Source organism: Onychomys torridus, chromosome 7 (genome assembly GCF_903995425.1).
Source record: "Onychomys torridus chromosome 7, mOncTor1.1, whole genome shotgun sequence".
Lineage (NCBI taxonomy): Eukaryota > Metazoa > Chordata > Mammalia > Rodentia > Cricetidae > Onychomys > Onychomys torridus.
In genome coordinates, this window is record NC_050449.1 from 51,753,538 (window position 1) to 51,770,604 (window position 17,067).

The 17,067-nt window shown below is 48.9% G+C and overlaps 1 protein-coding gene across 3 annotated transcripts; it reads right to left on the reverse strand.

The window, feature by feature from the left end:
- Window positions 1-2,093: 2,093 nt before the first annotated feature.
- On the reverse strand, window positions 2,094-15,613 carry Tbc1d21 (TBC1 domain family member 21). Of its 3 annotated transcripts, none has more exons than XM_036191850.1 (11): window positions 15,458-15,613; window positions 10,397-10,504; window positions 10,181-10,284; window positions 7,106-7,200; window positions 6,479-6,589; window positions 6,279-6,379; window positions 5,386-5,482; window positions 5,028-5,125; window positions 4,160-4,276; window positions 3,354-3,437; window positions 2,094-2,941 (listed from the first exon to the last, which is right to left on the reverse strand). In XM_036191850.1, exons 1-11 carry the CDS (start codon window positions 15,515-15,517, stop codon window positions 2,909-2,911), a joined length of 1,008 nt encoding a protein of 335 aa, XP_036047743.1. In that variant the 5' UTR covers window positions 15,518-15,613; the 3' UTR covers window positions 2,094-2,908. The 3 variants fall into 3 exon arrangements, with proteins under 3 accessions (XP_036047743.1, XP_036047742.1, XP_036047741.1); XM_036191849.1 differs by having other exon boundaries at window positions 5,028-5,128; XM_036191848.1 differs by having other exon boundaries at window positions 4,160-4,324; window positions 5,028-5,128.
- Between the last annotated feature and the right edge of the window lie 1,454 nt (window positions 15,614-17,067).

The following is a 17,067-nucleotide window of genomic DNA, read 5'->3' on the forward strand; positions in this document are numbered from 1 at the left end:
GAAATAAAGACATGGTTGCTGGTTTCTGGAATGGGTAGTACAGAACCATTTGTAGTTAAGCTTACAATCCTTGAGAAACAGATTTAGTCATAAACCAGAAGGAGCCTAGTTTGTCTTTACTATAAGATGGCTTTCAAGCCTAAAATGGAGGCAGGCTGGTTCATCAGGAACAACCCAGCTTTGGCTGAGGTATTATGTTACTGAAGTATGAACACATCAAGATAGTACTCAATATATATTGAAATAACCTTTTATACCAAACAGGCCCTTTAATGATGCTGACTTTAGGTGTGATGACTCTGGGGCTTTTCCATAGTTCTGGCCTAGACTAGGCCTTCCTAGGAAAAGCTTACTAGGTGATATAATCAATCCAGTGAGCAGAAACCTGGCTGAGGTTATATAGAACAAGAAAAGAGGAAAGTCTCAGGCACGGCCTGCTGGGAGTGTGGCAGATGGGGGGGGGGGGTGCTCCAAAGATCTCTATGCCTTGCCCCCAATCTTAGGCTTGACCTATCTGCACCTGGATTCTTCAGTTTCTAGGCTCAAACTACCTCATTCTTAAGACCTCACAGAGATTTCAAACGTGTTTCTCCAGTAGGCCAGAGGATCCTGGAAGGGACTATCAGGAAAGATGTGAAATTCAAGGGGATCGTAGCAAGACGGGCTCTGGAATCACCACCCCTGCTTCAGCCAAAGGGGGAAAGGCTGCAACCATGAGGCTCCAGTGATGTTTTTAAAATATTTTATTTATATATTTAAAATATTTGTGTGTGTGCACACGCACATATGTGGTGAATGTACCCATACCACAGCACATATGTGGCAAGGACAGCTGTTGGGGTTCAGTTATGCCCTTCCATCATGTGAGTCCCAGGGATCAAACTCAAGTCATCAGGCTTGAAGGTAAGTGCTCTACCCACTGAGCCATCTTGCCAACCTCTCTAGTGACTTTCAAAACAGATTTGTGGGCTGGGAGAGGTGGTTCAGTGGTTAAGAGCACAGTATGCTCTTCCAGAGGACCTGTGTTTGGTTCCTAACCACCCTGTTGGGTGGCCCACAACTGCCTGTAATTCCAGCTCCAGCAGATCTGATGTTCTCTTTTGTCCCCCTTGGGCACTTGTACTCACAAACGTATACCCACACACAGACCCTCACATACAAACACATACAGTTCAAAATAAAAGTAAATATGAAAAAAGAACAGGTTGGGAATCATGTCTCAGAAATGCTGAGATTTGCCGGGCGGTGGTGGCGCATGCCTTTAATCCCAGCACTCGGGAGGCAGAGCCAGGCGATTCTCTATGAGTTCGAGGCCAGCCTGGGCTACCAAGTGAGTTCCAGGAAAAGGCCGCAAAGCTACACAGAGAAACCCTGTCTCAAAAAACCAAAAAAAGAAAGAAAGAAAAAAGAAATGCTGAGATTTTCTTTCATTCTTAAGCTGGGTAATATTGTGTGTATATTCCAACCAAAAGTCATGGGCTAACTTATGCCACCAAGCCAAGGGAACATGAAAGAGTACGCATCTGCTGCTCTGATGCCAAGGTTAAGTCAGGAAAATGTTTTACTCTGTGTGGTTATTTGGGATAATAAAAAATATAGTTTCCTTCTTGGAAGTTCCGTGCAAGAACGCTCATCTACATTGTCTTGTCTTGAGAACACAGAGCTGAGGAGAGCACACACAGTGCATAAATTTATCAATATGCTTTGCTGCTTAGCAAAAGCGTTCTTCTTGACCTTGCAAAGGAAACCATTTTGATGGGACCAGGGCTCCATTATTCAGCTCCTCCACCTCCATCAAAAACAACAGCTAAGAGACTTGGAGTCGGCTATGGGTGGGAGACTGTCACTTGAGAAGAAGACCAGAAAATACAGAGAGGCATAATACCTTCTGAGAGATGGTCACCACGACTGACATTTTGAAAGCAGGAAAGAGGGGTTGTTGGCTGGAGAGTGGGAAAGATGGTTGTGCCTTACCCCCAGGGGCCAGGGTCTACAGCAAAGCTAATGGACCCACCAGACTTCCTGAAGACTGTAGCACCTGAAAGTGTGTGCGGGCACACGGGCCTCTGTGTGCCTGTGTGCGTGTATGTGTGTGTGTGTGTGTGTGTGTGTGTGTGTGTGTGTGTGTGTGTGTGTTTGCTGATGTGCAACTCTGGGGCACCCAGCCAACACCAACCCCTCTGTAGGTCCATCCCCTTTTCCATGCCTACTGGCACAATGGCTCACCTCATGGAGCTTGAGGGCTATGGCAAGGCCTGGGAGACCTGAGCCAATTGCCCCAGGAGAGAAGAGTTTCCTGGGCAAGGGCAGAATGAAGTCTCAGGAGAGGATGAGGAAGTCTGGGAAGCCCAACTTCGATCAAGGAGACAGTTGGAGGTGGAGGAATAAAGATAGAGTTATGAGGAGGACTTTGAGACCAGGAGGGGACAGCCTGATGGCCAGAGATTTCAGTTGGTTCTTCTAGAGTTGGTGGGAAGTCTAGGGTGTGGGAGAGAATGTGAGGACTATGTTGAGAGTGAGGGGAACAGAGGCAAAGGCCAGAGCTCATCTGCCCTTAGAACTTGAGTCCAGATGTAGTCATTTCTGTGTGTTCACTCTTGTCTGTGGCAAGTGTCTGGGAGGCTCCAAAGCTGGTCAGGAAGGGTGGCTGTCCCACCCGTCCCATCCCAGGATGCCTTCTCCATAGTCTCACAGTGGTCTGTTCACTTACTATATGGTCTCAACTATCATGCACTCCAAGGTCAAAAAAGACTTGTGACCACCACAAACCAATACTTCAAAGACTGTTTCCATGTGTTGTATTGTCCATGCCCTCATCCCAATACTCATTGAACTTGACCCTAACCGCATGGCTGAAGAATTGCCTTCATCCATTGAGGGCATGTGTCCATTGTGAGCGCTGGTGTTCTCAGAGAAAGAAATCCTTTAATGGCTGAGGAACCTAGGGAGGAAGAGAGTCATGAAGGTGTGATGTAGACAGATGCTAACTGATTTGGCTCTCACCTTTCAGTCTGTCCAGCCAGTGACATTGTCCTGAGTCCCTGGGGGTCCAGGTTTGTACTTGGACCCTTTGGGAAGGACACAGTGAATGAGAGATGAAGGCTGTGAACCCAAGGATCAGACTGCCCGTGAGGATATCAACAATGAGGAAACAATGCAGAACAGCTTCTGTAGGCTGGTGGGAGGGAACATGGCACAGACTGTCTCTGAAGCCAAGTGTGGCTGGTACAGGGTGAGCATGAGAAACCAGGGAAGGCTTCTTGGAGAAGGAATATGGGAAGAGGAACAGAGGAGGAGAAGGAAGAGGAAGAAGATGACAGAAGAGGAAGAGGGCAAATCACTGGGCAACTTACCTCCTTTTGCATGAGCTCAGCATAAACCATGCAGGCAGCAGAGATCAGCTCATCAGCATCAAGGTCGATGAGGTTGTTGCAGGCCTGGGAGGGAGACATATGTGCTTGTGATGTGTTGATGTGTGTGTGTGTGTGTGTGTGTGTGTGTGTGTGTGTGTGTGTGTGTGTGTGAGAGAGAGAGAGAGAGAGAGAGAGAGAGAGAGAGAGAGCGAGCAAACACCTCTCCTGTGCTTTTGGACACAGGCAACACAAAGGTAAGCAAGCTACTCTTCACAGCAGTTATTGGGAGCAACGTTGATGTTTCCACAACCTGCCACAGTGCCTACAGATCATATGCTTTGGAGGTATGACAAACACAGTCTTCACACGGGAGTCTAGGAAGCCCAGGAGTTCTGCTACATGTCTCAAGCTCCTAAAGAAGACCTGGTTTATAATTGGCATACCACCAAATTTTTTTTCCTGATACTTCAGATGGCTTTTAAGCACATCTGAAAACCTTAGGCCCTTATGTTACATGGCCAAAGGTTAGCTTCAAGGCAGTAGGAACTAATGACTAGCGCTTCAGTGTCCTCACATGCTTACTTGGATAACAAACCAACACAGCCTCTGTCACTGTTGCAGGGCCTTTAGAGCTAGTCTATAAAGAACCATCAGCATGGAGGCCCACACTTCAGCACTCCTCATTTGCTCCTCTCTGGCGGCAAAAGCAGTCATAAGCTAGCACACCATGGGTCTGCATTCTTCTACGAAATGGGTACAGGCATCGGCTCTAGAGGCTGGAGAGGGATCCGGCCAGAGGCACTCACCAGGAGGATGGCATCTCCACTCATACTCTCTAGCAGCGCCTGCTCACGCACCATCTGTAGCATGCTGTAGGCCACCAGCACCTGGAAATTCCTGCAGGGCTTCCCGGTCAGCAAGACCTGTGGGCACCAGCAGGCCTCAGCCCTGTGGTCTGAGACCAGGACACCCTGAGGGCAGCAAGCTGTCATAAACTACACACTCAGAACAGGGTGGAGAGAAACTAGAAATTGAGTGGGAGCTCAGAAATCCAGGGTTCCCTCAAAAGTCGGCGAGGGAGAGGTGCTATATTAGATCTGGGGGTAGAATGGCCGGCCAAGATGAAAAGGTAAGGGAGGTGGAAGCTGGATTGTGGGACGGTATGTGCCAGGCTGCAGTCGGGCTGGATCCTCCATTTAGGAACAGCTGTGAGGCGAGGCAGGCCAGCAAGAGGTGGTGGGTTCATTCCTAAGGAGGATCATCTCCTGGGGACTGTGATAGGAAGACTACAGGCATCCTTGGGGCCTGCCTTGGGGGAAATCGGGCTCTAAGAGAAGCTAGCATTCTAGGGGAAGGGAAAACCAAAGAAAGGCAGCAAAAGAGAGCAGAAAGCAGTGACAGGGTGCTGAGCTGCAGGCCAGCCTGGGCACATCAGCAGGTGCCCTGTGCTAACGCCCTGTAGATAGTCAATGGAGTCTGGCATCAGAATTGATGCACAGATGCTCTAGCACTCTACAGCAAGGCGGGAGTGGGGTTGCTGATCTAATTAAACCCCAAACCACTGAGCACCATCTGAAGCCAGGGAGAAAGGGATGCAGGAAAACTTGTAGCTTCTCCTCCTGACACAGGAGGGGTACAGTCCACATCAAGTGTCCCCAGCTGCATGCGCCTCACCTCCCAGAGCCTCCAGACATCATCGAAGGATTTGAAGGCACGCTGGAAGCAGAGGCAGAACCAGGGGAAGAGAGACTGCACAGCTCCTGAGCCCTTCCCTTCTGTGAGGAGAGAAGCAGGCACGTAAGCCGCCACGCAGGCAAGGCCACACAACCGATCATGCGGGACATAGGAAACATGAAAATCCGGCTGCTATTTTCCCAACAGGCCATGGAGTCTGTTTGGAGCAGATGTTCAACATCAGAGATCCAGGCTCCTTCACATAGATCTTCTCCTCCAGGCCTGAGTATGTCGGCCATGGGCCTTGGCCCTCCCATAGCCTACCTGCTGGTGTGGGAAGTAACTGTGGACCACTCACTGAGGTGTTCAGCAAATTCAGGGTCCAGTAAAGTGATCACGCTGTTAAGCATGTCCAGGTTCTTGCCTACCCCGATGTTGATGACACAGCTGTGCTCCTGTACAAGATGGGACCAGAGAACAGTCCTCCTCAGTTCAACTTGAGGGCATCACAGAACCAAGCCCACCTCTCAGTCCCAATTCTGAGAGGCGATGTGCCTGGTTCATTATCCATGTGTGTGTGTGTGTGTGTGTGTGTGTGTGTGTGTGTGTGTGTGTGTGTGTATGGTCGTCGTCATCTCTGGTCCCTGTGTGCAGCTGTGCCTGTTTGCATATGTGTACATCTCTGGGCATCCATGTATTCATGTGCATCTTAACATATGGGGGTGGGGTGGAGCTGCAAAATGTCCCACATGTGACCATGACCCTAGTTATTAGGTCAGAGCCAAGAAAGAAAGTTCAGCAAGCATATTTTTGTAGAGGTGCAAAGAGAGGTAGAGGGTGTGGGAAGCTTCTAGAAGGTGACAAAGAAAATCTTCCCAGATGGTAAACCCCTCATCCTGGGTGCAGAGTAGGATACACCCTGGATACTGCGGAGTCCTCCAGGGTGTCTGGACTATAGGTCATGTGGAGGAAACAGGGGGACGCAGGAACAAAGAGGCAGCCCTGAAGGCCTGGGAAGCCACAAGAGATCTGCGTGGGAGATTTGGGTGTAAGGAGTGGGAGACCAGCAGAGGGTACCACCACTGGGCTGGTGAGAGTGGGATTCTGAATAGTCCTTCTGACTTCTAATGCCTCTACTACCCACCCCTGACCGACAGATGTCTGGGGGCAAGGGGAAGTGACTGACGCCAGTGGTGCCTTGGTTTGATGGGCGGTGGGGAGTAGGAGATTTGAGCTTGGCTTAGTCCTCACTGTTTTCTGCAGGAAGAACTGGAAGAGCCAGAAGGTCTCATGTTCATGCCCCACCATCAGCTGGAAGAGCATCACCATCTCATGGAAGCCTCGCTGGTACTCTGCAGGGGAGGGTGCCGGAGAGGAAAAGCCAATGGGCGCTGGCCCAGGGTCTAGGAAGGAGCTGTCAAGTACAGGCCGGGGCTCTACCCTCAGCTCACCAGCCTTCGTGTTGCAGACATAACTCAGCAGCAGGGTCTTCTCCAGTTTCTTCTTGTCCACAAGCACATTGCCCAGGGGATCTTTGTCATAGAGTCTCTGGATGTCATATGCTAGATTAGAGCAAGAGACAGGAGGTGACATTAGATCATCTCCAGCACAGAGAGCATGGATGGATTCATCTCCCATCCTCAGAGGACAGGTCCTTAAAAAAAAATCCTAGCTGGGAGGGGGGGGGCTACAAAAGGCATGCCAGCTCCACCAAGCTCAACCTATCACCATACCCTGCTGGTCTGGGCTCCTCCTTGCCTCCAAATCTTTGACTAGACCACACCTTTAGTCAAGGAATGCCCCCTCCCTATCCAATTCAGATCCAATCTAGGTCAAAGTCATGGGGTGCGGGGGAGACAAAGCAACAGGGATGGCATGTGGCAGGGGAACATCTAGCAACACCTGTGGGCAGGGGTAGGTGGATTGACCTAAGTTTGGCTAGGAAAATTTCCAGGCCAAAGTCAAGACAGTTGTCAAGCCCCAGGAGTCAACCTGTGCCTAGAAATAACTAAGAAAAGACCAGAATGGCATCTACCCTTTCCTCTGCCCAGCCTTTCCCGGTCTTGCCCTCTGCTCACCGATGTTGTTCCTAGTTTCTGTGAAGTTCCCATGCAAGTTTTCCAGCAGGGGCTGGATTTTCTCATACATCTGGCACAAGGCTTTGTAGTTCCTCCTGAGAGAACACATCAGGGCTGGGTAAGGTGGCCTTCCCCTCCCAAGAAGGGACAATTAGAACAGCAGCAGCTGCTGAACTCAGGGGGAATCGGGTAGCCTGCCTACCTGTTCCCCACCTGTTCCCACCTGGCACCCACCTGGTCCCCACCTGTTCCCACCTGGTCCCCACCTGCGGCGTTCTCTCCCACCTCAGCCTGAGCAGCCTGAAACGCTCTCCAACACGCAGCTGGCACAGTGTGGAGACAACTTAATGTGGGGTGGGCTCTGTAGTCCAACTGTAGTGCCCAAACCCTGGAGCCACCGCTTAACAACTGAGTGTCTGCAGAGGATGTCACCCCCCCTCTCTAAGCCTCAGTTTCCCCACCTGCAGAGTGGGGACAGTCTTATGCTGACCACTGCAATTTGATTAGCTGGTGTGGTAACTGACTGTCGGTCTCTAAAAGTCATCATTGTGTCCTAGAAGTAACCTCTAGATCCTGTAATGTGGGCTTATTTGTAGACAGGGTCTTTTCCAGTGTGATTAAGGATCGCAAGATGGGGTTTTCCAGGGGGACCCTAAATCAAATGACAACTATCTATAAAGAGTCATACACAGAGGAGGGAGGGCTTGTGTCCCCTGAGACAGAACGTGAATGGATGTAGCCTCAAGCCAAGGAAATGTCCGTGGGAGGTGTGGAGAAGGACTTCTGTCTCTCAGAGCCTTTCCAGGAGGCCAGCATGCAGCCGCAACCTTGTCCTGTGCCTCCGGAATGCCAAAGGGAAAAAAATCTGATATTGTCAACCACCCTGTTCATGGCACTTTGCTTTTTCATACAAGGCCTGTTCCCTGGCTTGGCACCTAGTCCGACATTCACATCCCTACTGTTCCAGACTGTTCTCTGCTGGTCTCTGTGTGGGTTGTCTTTTCCACATCTTGGCAGGGAAGCTGCTTTGGGGCTGAGCTCAGCGCCTCAGGCCCTAAGACTTGGTCAGGCAGCCCAAAACAAATATCTCTAAGAAGGAAGCAATCCACCATGGGGTCATTCAGACCCAGTCCACCTCCAGCACTCACATGGACAGGTGAGGCCTGCACTGAACTAAAGACAGGTGACTTGCAGCCGGGATGTGGTGGTGCACTCCTTTAATTCCAGCACTTGGGAGGCAGAGGCAGACAGATCTTTGTGAGTTCGAGGCCAACCTGGTCTACAGAGCGAGATCCAGGAAAGGCGCAAAGCTACACAGAGAAACCCTGTCTCAAAAAACCAAAAAAAGAAAAAAAAAAGGTGACTGGGGGGTGGGGGGACTTGAACTCTGCCCCAGTGTGTGCTCCACCTGAGATGAGGCAAGTCCAAGTCCCAGGGTCACAGAAGCGAAAGTCCACAGTCTCCGGTTTGGGGGAGCATCCCTCCTGACATGAGCCTAGCTGCTCTTGCCCTGGGCATGGTGATGTGCCCGTTTCTATAATTAGAGCTCTGTAGCCACTCTGTGACTATATTGTGACTGCATTTGACAGAGGAGGAGACCGAGCCTTCAGCAGGCAAGTTCATGGGCAAGTTCACTCAGAGTGTGATGTTAATACTAGAATTTGAATTGCACTCACTCCCAAACTTAAGACTGGTCCAAGTTCAAAACCTGTGAATACTTATCTACAAAGATCTTCCAATCAGGAGGAAGTGCCCTGTATGGTCCTTGCTTTAAAGCAAGGATTGAGTTTTTATATTTATTTATTTAATGTGTGCACGCACACACACACACACACACACACTTGTGGAGGTCAGAGGACAAATTGTGAGAGTGAGTCCCTTCTCTCCACCCACCATGGGATTGAACGCAGACTGTCAGGCTTGGTGGGAAGTGCCTTTATCCCCTGAGCAATCCCACTGGCCCAAAGGTGGTGTTTGGGGAGACAGCTAACAGGGAGACCAGTGTGAATGGAGGGAGAAAGAGTGAACCAAGAGCAGAGACAGTACAAAAGAACATGCAGCTCTGCTGGAGTGGGGTGGCAGAGCTGATGGGGAGTCCCTGTGCTGGTCAGTTTTACATCACCTTGACATAAGCTAGAGTCATTTCAGAAGACAGAACCTCAGTTAAGAAAATGGCGCCCACCAGATTAGCCTGTGGATAAGGCTGTCATGAATTTTCTTGATTAATGATTGGTGTGGGAGGGCCCAGCTCACTGTGGGAGGTGCCACCTCTGGGCTGGTCCTGGGTGCTACAAAGAAATTAGATTGAGCAAGCTATGAGGAGCAAGCCAGTAAGCAGCATTCCTCCATGGCCTCTGTATTAGCTCCTGCCTCGAAGTTCCTGCCCCAACTTCCCTCAGTGACGGACTGCAACGTGGAGCTGTAAGCTATGAAACAAACCCTCTCTCCGCTACAAGCTGCTTTTGGGCATGGTGTTTCCTCACAGCAATAGAAACCCTAACTCTAAGGTTGTCCCTCAGGATTGCTCAGATGGAGGCTGCTGGGATAGAAGAGCTAGGATTAAGAGAAAATAGGCTATTTGAAATGTCAGCGGATACCTGAAATGTCACACCTCTGGGACTGTTTAACCCGAGGACATGAGCAGCCCATAGTGGGCACCAGGAGGAGATGTGGGCAGGACAGAGAGGTGGAACCTAGCCTCAGGAGGCAGTTTGGCCATGGAGTTTTGGGGTAACAGTTGGCAGGAAAGGGGATTAAGCCCAGGAAAGAAAATTCCTAGGGTCCTTCATAGGAAGGCTAGGCAGAAAAGGATGAGGTTGGAAGCAAGGTGATAAGGGGGCTTTGGGACAAGCCCATGCCTGCAACTGTTTACTTGGTCAGTGGACTGGAGAGGAGATGCCAGCTTAAACTTAAACCTGGCTATACTCACTGCATGTGGGTCCTGTGTGGGAAGCATCAGAGTCTTCTCAGAATAAGGAGTCCATATGAAGAAGAAACCGAATTTCTAGGTTGGGAGGGTGCCCCCCCCCAACATCCCTGACAACTCTCCACAGAAGAGGTTCTGGAAAGTTCTACCTTCTGTTGCTGTCCACCATGAGCCGTTCATCCTGGGAACTCTGCCATGAATAGTAGCCTGTGAGGAATTTCCAGGCTTCCGTCCTCACGAAGGGGTGTAGACCCTGGGCACGGGAGGTCATAAACTCTCAAAATACCCAATGGCATGCCTGATCCCTGCCATCTGTGCCGCCCCCTAGTGAAAGGGCAAGGCTGAGGGTAGCCTGGGAATCATACCCTTTCCAGGATGTTAACACAAATGAAGTCCCTAGACTTGGCCAAGTGACCATTCTCATCAAAGAAGCTGTCCCATTCCGTCTTGTCAATCGGAGGTTTTCTCTTCTCCTGGCAAGGACAAACAGATTAGTCCTCCGCTGGAGGCTTTAGGCTTTCCCTCTAATTCGTAGTGATTTTCAAATGCTAGGCTCTGGACTTTGGGAGGGATCGAAACTCACAGCTGCTGGCTCACAGCTAGAATACTCTATCCCGAGGAAACTGTGGAAAACAAAAATCCAGGATGGACAATAATGTTCACTGCACATAAACTTGCCCAAATCAAAAATGTAGGCGCTCTGAATGCGCTGCAATAAGGGAATAGTTAAGTAAACTGTTTCATATACACCCTGCAATACTGGCAGGCATATAAATAGATGTTTACAAGGCATGAATAATGATCTGGAAAGATACAAATGTTACAGAAAAAGCGGAATACACAGTTTGTTACTTGGCATTCTCCGTATGCACTGGTGCTACCTCTCCGTGTACTCTGTATCCTACAGTAACACTGCCCATCTACACACTGTCTCTCCATGTAGTCTGTAACTTACAGTAACACTACCCATCTACACGCTGTCTCTCTGTGTAGTCTGTATCCTACAGTAACACTACCCATCTACACACTGTCTCTCCGTGTACTCTGTATCCTACAGTAACACTGCCCATCTGCATGCTGTCTCTCCATGTAGTCTGTATCCTACAGTAACACTACCCATCTACATGCTGTCTCTCTGTGTACTCTGTATCCTACAGTAACACTACCCATCTGCATGCTGTCTCTCCACGTAGTCTGTATCCTACAGTAACACTGCCCATCTGCATGCCAGGCCCTCCAGTGCAGTCCCATCAATGTTCTCCACACTACTGTTTGGATACTGTGTCTGTTATATATTACAAAACTTGAGTGTACAGATATTCTTATAAAAAAGACTGAAGGCTAGGTGTAGTGGCACATGTCTGCAATTCCATCCAGCACTTGGGAGGCAGAGACAGGCAAACCTACAAGTGTGAGGGCAGCCTGGTCTACAGAGTAAGTTCCAAGCTATATGAAGCTATACAGTGAGACCCTGCCTCAACAACAAGTAAACAATAGAAAAAACACTGAAGAAAATCCCAAGAAGACATCCTCCATTAAAAACAATAGTGGGTAGCAGTCTAGTCATCTTTTGTTTTACATCTAGTATCTTCCTATGAGTGAGTACATATCATGTACTCCAGGGAGGCTACCTAGAAAACAGGACCCTAAGAAAGACACAGGGATCGCCCAACGACAGAGAAATGGATGAGATCTACATGAGCAAACTGGATGTGAAGGGGGCAGTAATGAAGGGCAAGGGTTGAGGGAAAGAGCTTAGGGGAGCAGGAGATCCCAGCTCAATCAAGAACAGAGAGGGAGTACAAGGAAAGAGAGACCATGATAAATGAAGACCCCATGGGAATAGGAAGAAGCAAAGTGCTAGAGAAGTCCCCAGAAATCCACAAAGATACCTCCACTATAGACTACTGGCAATGGTGGAGAGAAAGCCGGAATTGATCTACTCTGGTGATCGGATGGCCAAACACCCTAACTGTCGTGCTAGAACTCCCATCCAATGACTGATGGAAGCGGATGTAGAGATCCACTGCCAGGCCCCAGGTGGAGCTCCGAGAGTCCAATCGTCAAGAAAGAGGAGGGACTGTAAGAACAAGAATTGTTGAGACCATGATTGGAAAAAGCACAGGGATAAATAGCCAAACTAATAGAAACACATGAACTATGAACCAATAGCTAAGGAGCCCCCAACTGGATCAGGCCCTCTAGATAAATGAGACAGTTGATTAACTTGGACGATTTGGGAGGCCCCCAGGCTGTGGGACTGGTACCTGTCCTTAGTGCATGAGCTGGCTGTTTGGAACTTGGGGCCTATGCAGGGACACTTTGCTCAGCCTGGGCAAAGGGAGGAGGGCACTGGACCTGCCTGTACTGAATCTACCAGGTTGAGCTGAATTCCCAGGGGAGTCCTTGCCCTGGAGGAGATGGGAATGGGGGGTGGGCTGGGGGGAGGGAGAGGGGGCTGGAGGAGGGAGGACAGGGGAATCCATGGCTGATATATAAAATTAAATTAAATTATAAAATAAATTTTAAATAAAACAGTAGTGGGAGCCGGGTGCTGGTGGCGCATGCCTTTAATCTCAGCACTCGGGAGGCAGAGGCAGGCTGGATCTCTGTGAGTTTGAGCTGAGCCTGGTCTACAGAGTGGGTTCCAGGACAGACAGGCTACATAGAGAAACCCTGTTTCAAACAAAACAAAACCAAACCAAAAAACAACAAAACAAAATGAACAGTAGGACTGAGGAGATAGCTCATCAGTTAAAAACACTGGCTGCTCTTCCAGAGGACCCAGGTTCAATCCTTAGCATCCAGATGGCAGCTCACAACTGGCTATAACTCCTATTCCAGGGTACCTGATTCCCTTTTCTGGCCTCCTTGGGCACAAGGCACATGTGTGGTGCACAGACATACATATAGGAAAAACATCCATACACATAAAATTTAAAGAAAAAGTAAACAATCGTGGTTGGCAATAAGGATGTAGCTCAGTTGGTAGAGTGCTTGCCTAGCACACAGGACTCCAGTTTGATCCCCAGCACCACAGACTGGGCATGATGACACACACCTGTGGAGGCAGGAGGCCCAGAAGTTCAAGGTTATTCTTAGCTATATAGTGAATTTGAGGCTAACCTGGGATGTCTCAAAATAAAACAAAAAGCTACAGTGGTTATCTTTGAGTAAGTTGGGGGATATAAATATTATTTCCTTTTTCACGTACTTTATGTTTTTCTATGATTGTGCTGCCTTGATAATGGAAAGATATAAGCACAAATTACACAATTCTTTATCTTCCCTGAAAATGTAAAGCAGCCTGCCACAGGACTATTCAAATGAGGAGATGTGTGTGTGTGCCTGTGTGTGGTGTGCACATTTGTGTGCCATATACTCGTGCATGAGTGGTAAGTACAATGCCTGCAAAGCGTTTATAAAATGACAACTAAGAGTGAGGCTTGGGGTTGGGGATTTAGCTCAGTGGTAGAGTGCTTGCCTAGCAAGCACAAGGCCCTGGGTTCGATCCTCAGCTCCAAAACAAAACAAAACAACAATAAAACAAAACAAAACAAAAAAAGAATGAGGATGTGGGGTGAGCATCCTTTCCTGCTGAAGAGAAAGGGATCTTGAAGTGCCACATGAGAGAGAGAGAGACATGCTGATGGACAGAACCCAACAGCTGGCCAGAGGTGTCCCCATCTTTCTCTTAATGTCTGAATGCGTAAACACAGGACTCTAAATTAAAATTGTATACAAATCATTTGAGGGCCTTCTGGTTCAGAAAGTTTGGAGAACAGCCTACAGAGATGCCGTTTCCTGGGCGACTGATGCTGTGGTTCACAGACTGAGTGAGGAGTCAGGCTTCAGGTAGTAGAAAAACCCTCGGCACCAAAAGTAGCAGTCGCCTCACTAAATGCAGGTGGGACAGCTTTACTACCTGCATATCAGGTAGTAAAAGGGCTGGAGAGCTCCCTTTTTGTTATTGTTGTTGTTGTCGTGTGTATGTGTGTGTGTGTGTGTGTGTGTGTGTGTGTGTGTGTGTGTGTGTGTGTTGTATATGTTGGCACATTTGTGAGCACATGTGTATCAGTGCCCGTGGAAGCCTGAGGTTGATGCTGGGAACCATCTTTCATTGCCCTGCTACCTTCTTCAATGAGTCAGGATCTCTCACTCAAACCTAGAGCTCACTGATATGGCTAGATCTAGTCAGCTTGGTCTGGAGATCACCTGTCTCTGCCTTCTGAGGCTGGAATTACATCACACCCTCCCAACAGTTCACATGGCTTCTGGGATATGAACTCCAGTCTTCATGTTTAGTACTGAGCCATCCCCCTAGCCTGAAAACCGTGTTCTTGATAACTCACACATGCTTCATCTATGGGGCCATGAGACATGGGGCACAGAAAGTGCAGGGAACTTTAACACCTGTCTGCCCTTGGGAAGCAAGTTCTCCCTGATGTTGGCAATCAGCTCCACACTTGGGAGTTCGTGAGTTGATGAGAAGGACTTGTCAGCCCACAGCCTGGGTCTGGAGAGAAGCTCTGATACTGACTGGATACCTGATTGTCAGGATGCTAAGTCTCTAGTATCCATTTTCTCACTCATCAAATGATAATAGCCCCCAACACATCCCATCTCAGGGGGCCGGGAGGAGAAGGAACGACTAGAAACAAAACATTTACGACGTCGTTTGTACACACCAACTGCTGTATGGCAGCTTATTCATTATTATCATTATTATTAGCCTTCTCCAAGTTTGAAGAACAGAAGAAACACAGAATATTCAAGGCTTGGTGACCACGGGCAATAAAATTAACATTTAAATTTCAGGTGCTCATTTTGAATTTTGAATGTATCATTCTATTAATCACATGATAAATGGATCTTGAGATTGGTTAAGGTCATAATAATTAGTTATGATTTTGAAAAATAGTGCATGGAAAATTTTCATAGCTCAAGTGGACGAAAGAATTGTTTATTAACTGTGCTTGGGACCCAGTAACAGAAGCACTACTGCCACCTGGTGACAACATACCAAAATTGTTGGCAAAAGCGCCCAAGAAAACTCAACAATGTCTGCACAACTCTAAGAAACTCAAAAGGGGAGGAAGCCATGCTGGGTTCTAAGATCTCCCAATAAGGTAAAAAGGGATGTAGGTGTCTGTTCTGTGGTTGGGTTGATGGTGAGACCAGAGTACAGCTGGCCTTGCTCCACCTTCCATGTCCAGCCTTCCCACTCAGCAGGGACAAAGAGCCCCAGTGCAAACCAGAAGTTGGGGAGGGAGGCACCTGGGACTGATGAAGAACATGTGTCAGTCAGGACTGGTGGTATACACTTGTAATCCAGCACTCAGAAGGCTGAGGCAAAAGGATCACAAGTCAAGGCCAGGCTGGGCAGCACAGTGAGACCCTCCCTCCAAAGAAATCAAAGAACATACCAGGATGAAGGTGGCTGACTGCCTCGCCGAGAGGCTGTTTTCTGGAGAAAGGGTGGTCATGTTTCCCTTCAGCTGTCTTTGGAGTTGCCTGTGTCCAGATCTCCTGGGGAGCCCTAGTGATGCTGAGGGAGCCAGGCGAGGGGCTCTTCCTTTCAGGGAGGAATTGCATTCCCCAAAGGAACAGAGCTTCTCCTGGCTTCCCCACTTGAACAGGTCCAGCCAGGTGTGTCACAAGGCCCGGAACCCTCATCACAATGGCCTTGGAAGACTCACAGAAGCCAAAGGAGTCAACCTACTCGTCACCCCCAAAACTACAGTGCACACAGGCTGTGCTCTGGAGGTTGGGTTAAGAGAATACCAGGAGCCGGTGGGTTGGACCAGCCAGGGTAGCCTTCCTGAAAGAGGTGGGCCACAAGTCCCTTCTCCATGTCGCCGGCTCTTCATCTGTTGTTTTACCAGACCAGTACCAGAGCTAAGTGATAACTACAGTCAGAGCCTCAGGTTTAGGGAGGGCTTTGCAAAACACCAAATCAGTATGTCTGTTTGGAGGCCAGGGGTGGATTTTTTTAAAGTTTATTTAGGGGGCTAAGGTTTAGTATTTGAATAGTGGTTCCTGGTATGTGTGTGTGTTATGTACTGTGTGGTGTTGTGTGTAGTATGTGTGGGGGTAAATGTATATGGTGTGTATATGTGTGGTATATGGGTAGTATGTGTGTGTGGTATGTATGTGTGTGCTGTGTGTGTATTGTGTGTTGTGTGTGTGTGGTATGTGGGTATGGTGTGTGTATGTGTGTGGTGTGTGGTCTGTGCATGTATGTGGTATGTATGTATGATGTGTGTGTGCTGTGTGTGTATGTGTGTGATATGTGTGATATGTGTGTGGTGTGGATATGGTGTGTGTATGTGTTGTATATGTGTGTGGTATGTGTGTGTATGTGTGTGTTGTGTAGGTATGGTATGTGTATGTATGTGGTGTGTGTGTGGTATGTGTGTGTATGTGGTGTGGATGTATGGTGTGTGTGGTGTGGAGTGTGTGTGTGTGTGGGGGGGGTGTGCACTTTTAGACAGCAGAGGTTGGCCTGGGGTGTTCTCTTCAGTCTCTGCATCTTATTTTTTGAAGCAGGTTTCTCACTCACCCTGGCTAGACTGGCTGGTCAGTGAGCCCCAGGGATCCACCTATGTCTGTTCCCAGCCCTGGGGTTACAGATGCACACAGCTGTGCTGGAGACCCAAACGCAGGGCACCGTGCTGCACAGCCAGCACATCGTCCACCGAGTCACAGCTCCAACCCTCTGTTTTATTTACCTGTATACCCAGAGCATGGTCTTGATGGAACTAAGACAGTTGGTGTGACTACCAACTGAATAAATTATATAATGGAATAAGACTAACTGATACTGCCAGGTGTGGTGGCGAGCACCTTTAACCCCAGCGCCCGGGAGGCAGAGGCAGGTTCCAGGCCAGCCTGGTCCACAGAGTGAATTCTAGGACAGACAGGGCTACACAGAGAAACCCTGTCTCAAAGAGAACACACAAGCAAAGTGACCGACACCCTCCTGGATTTCCAATCGATTTCTGTGCCTTGCTTGCGTCCCTTTCCCCTCTCACCC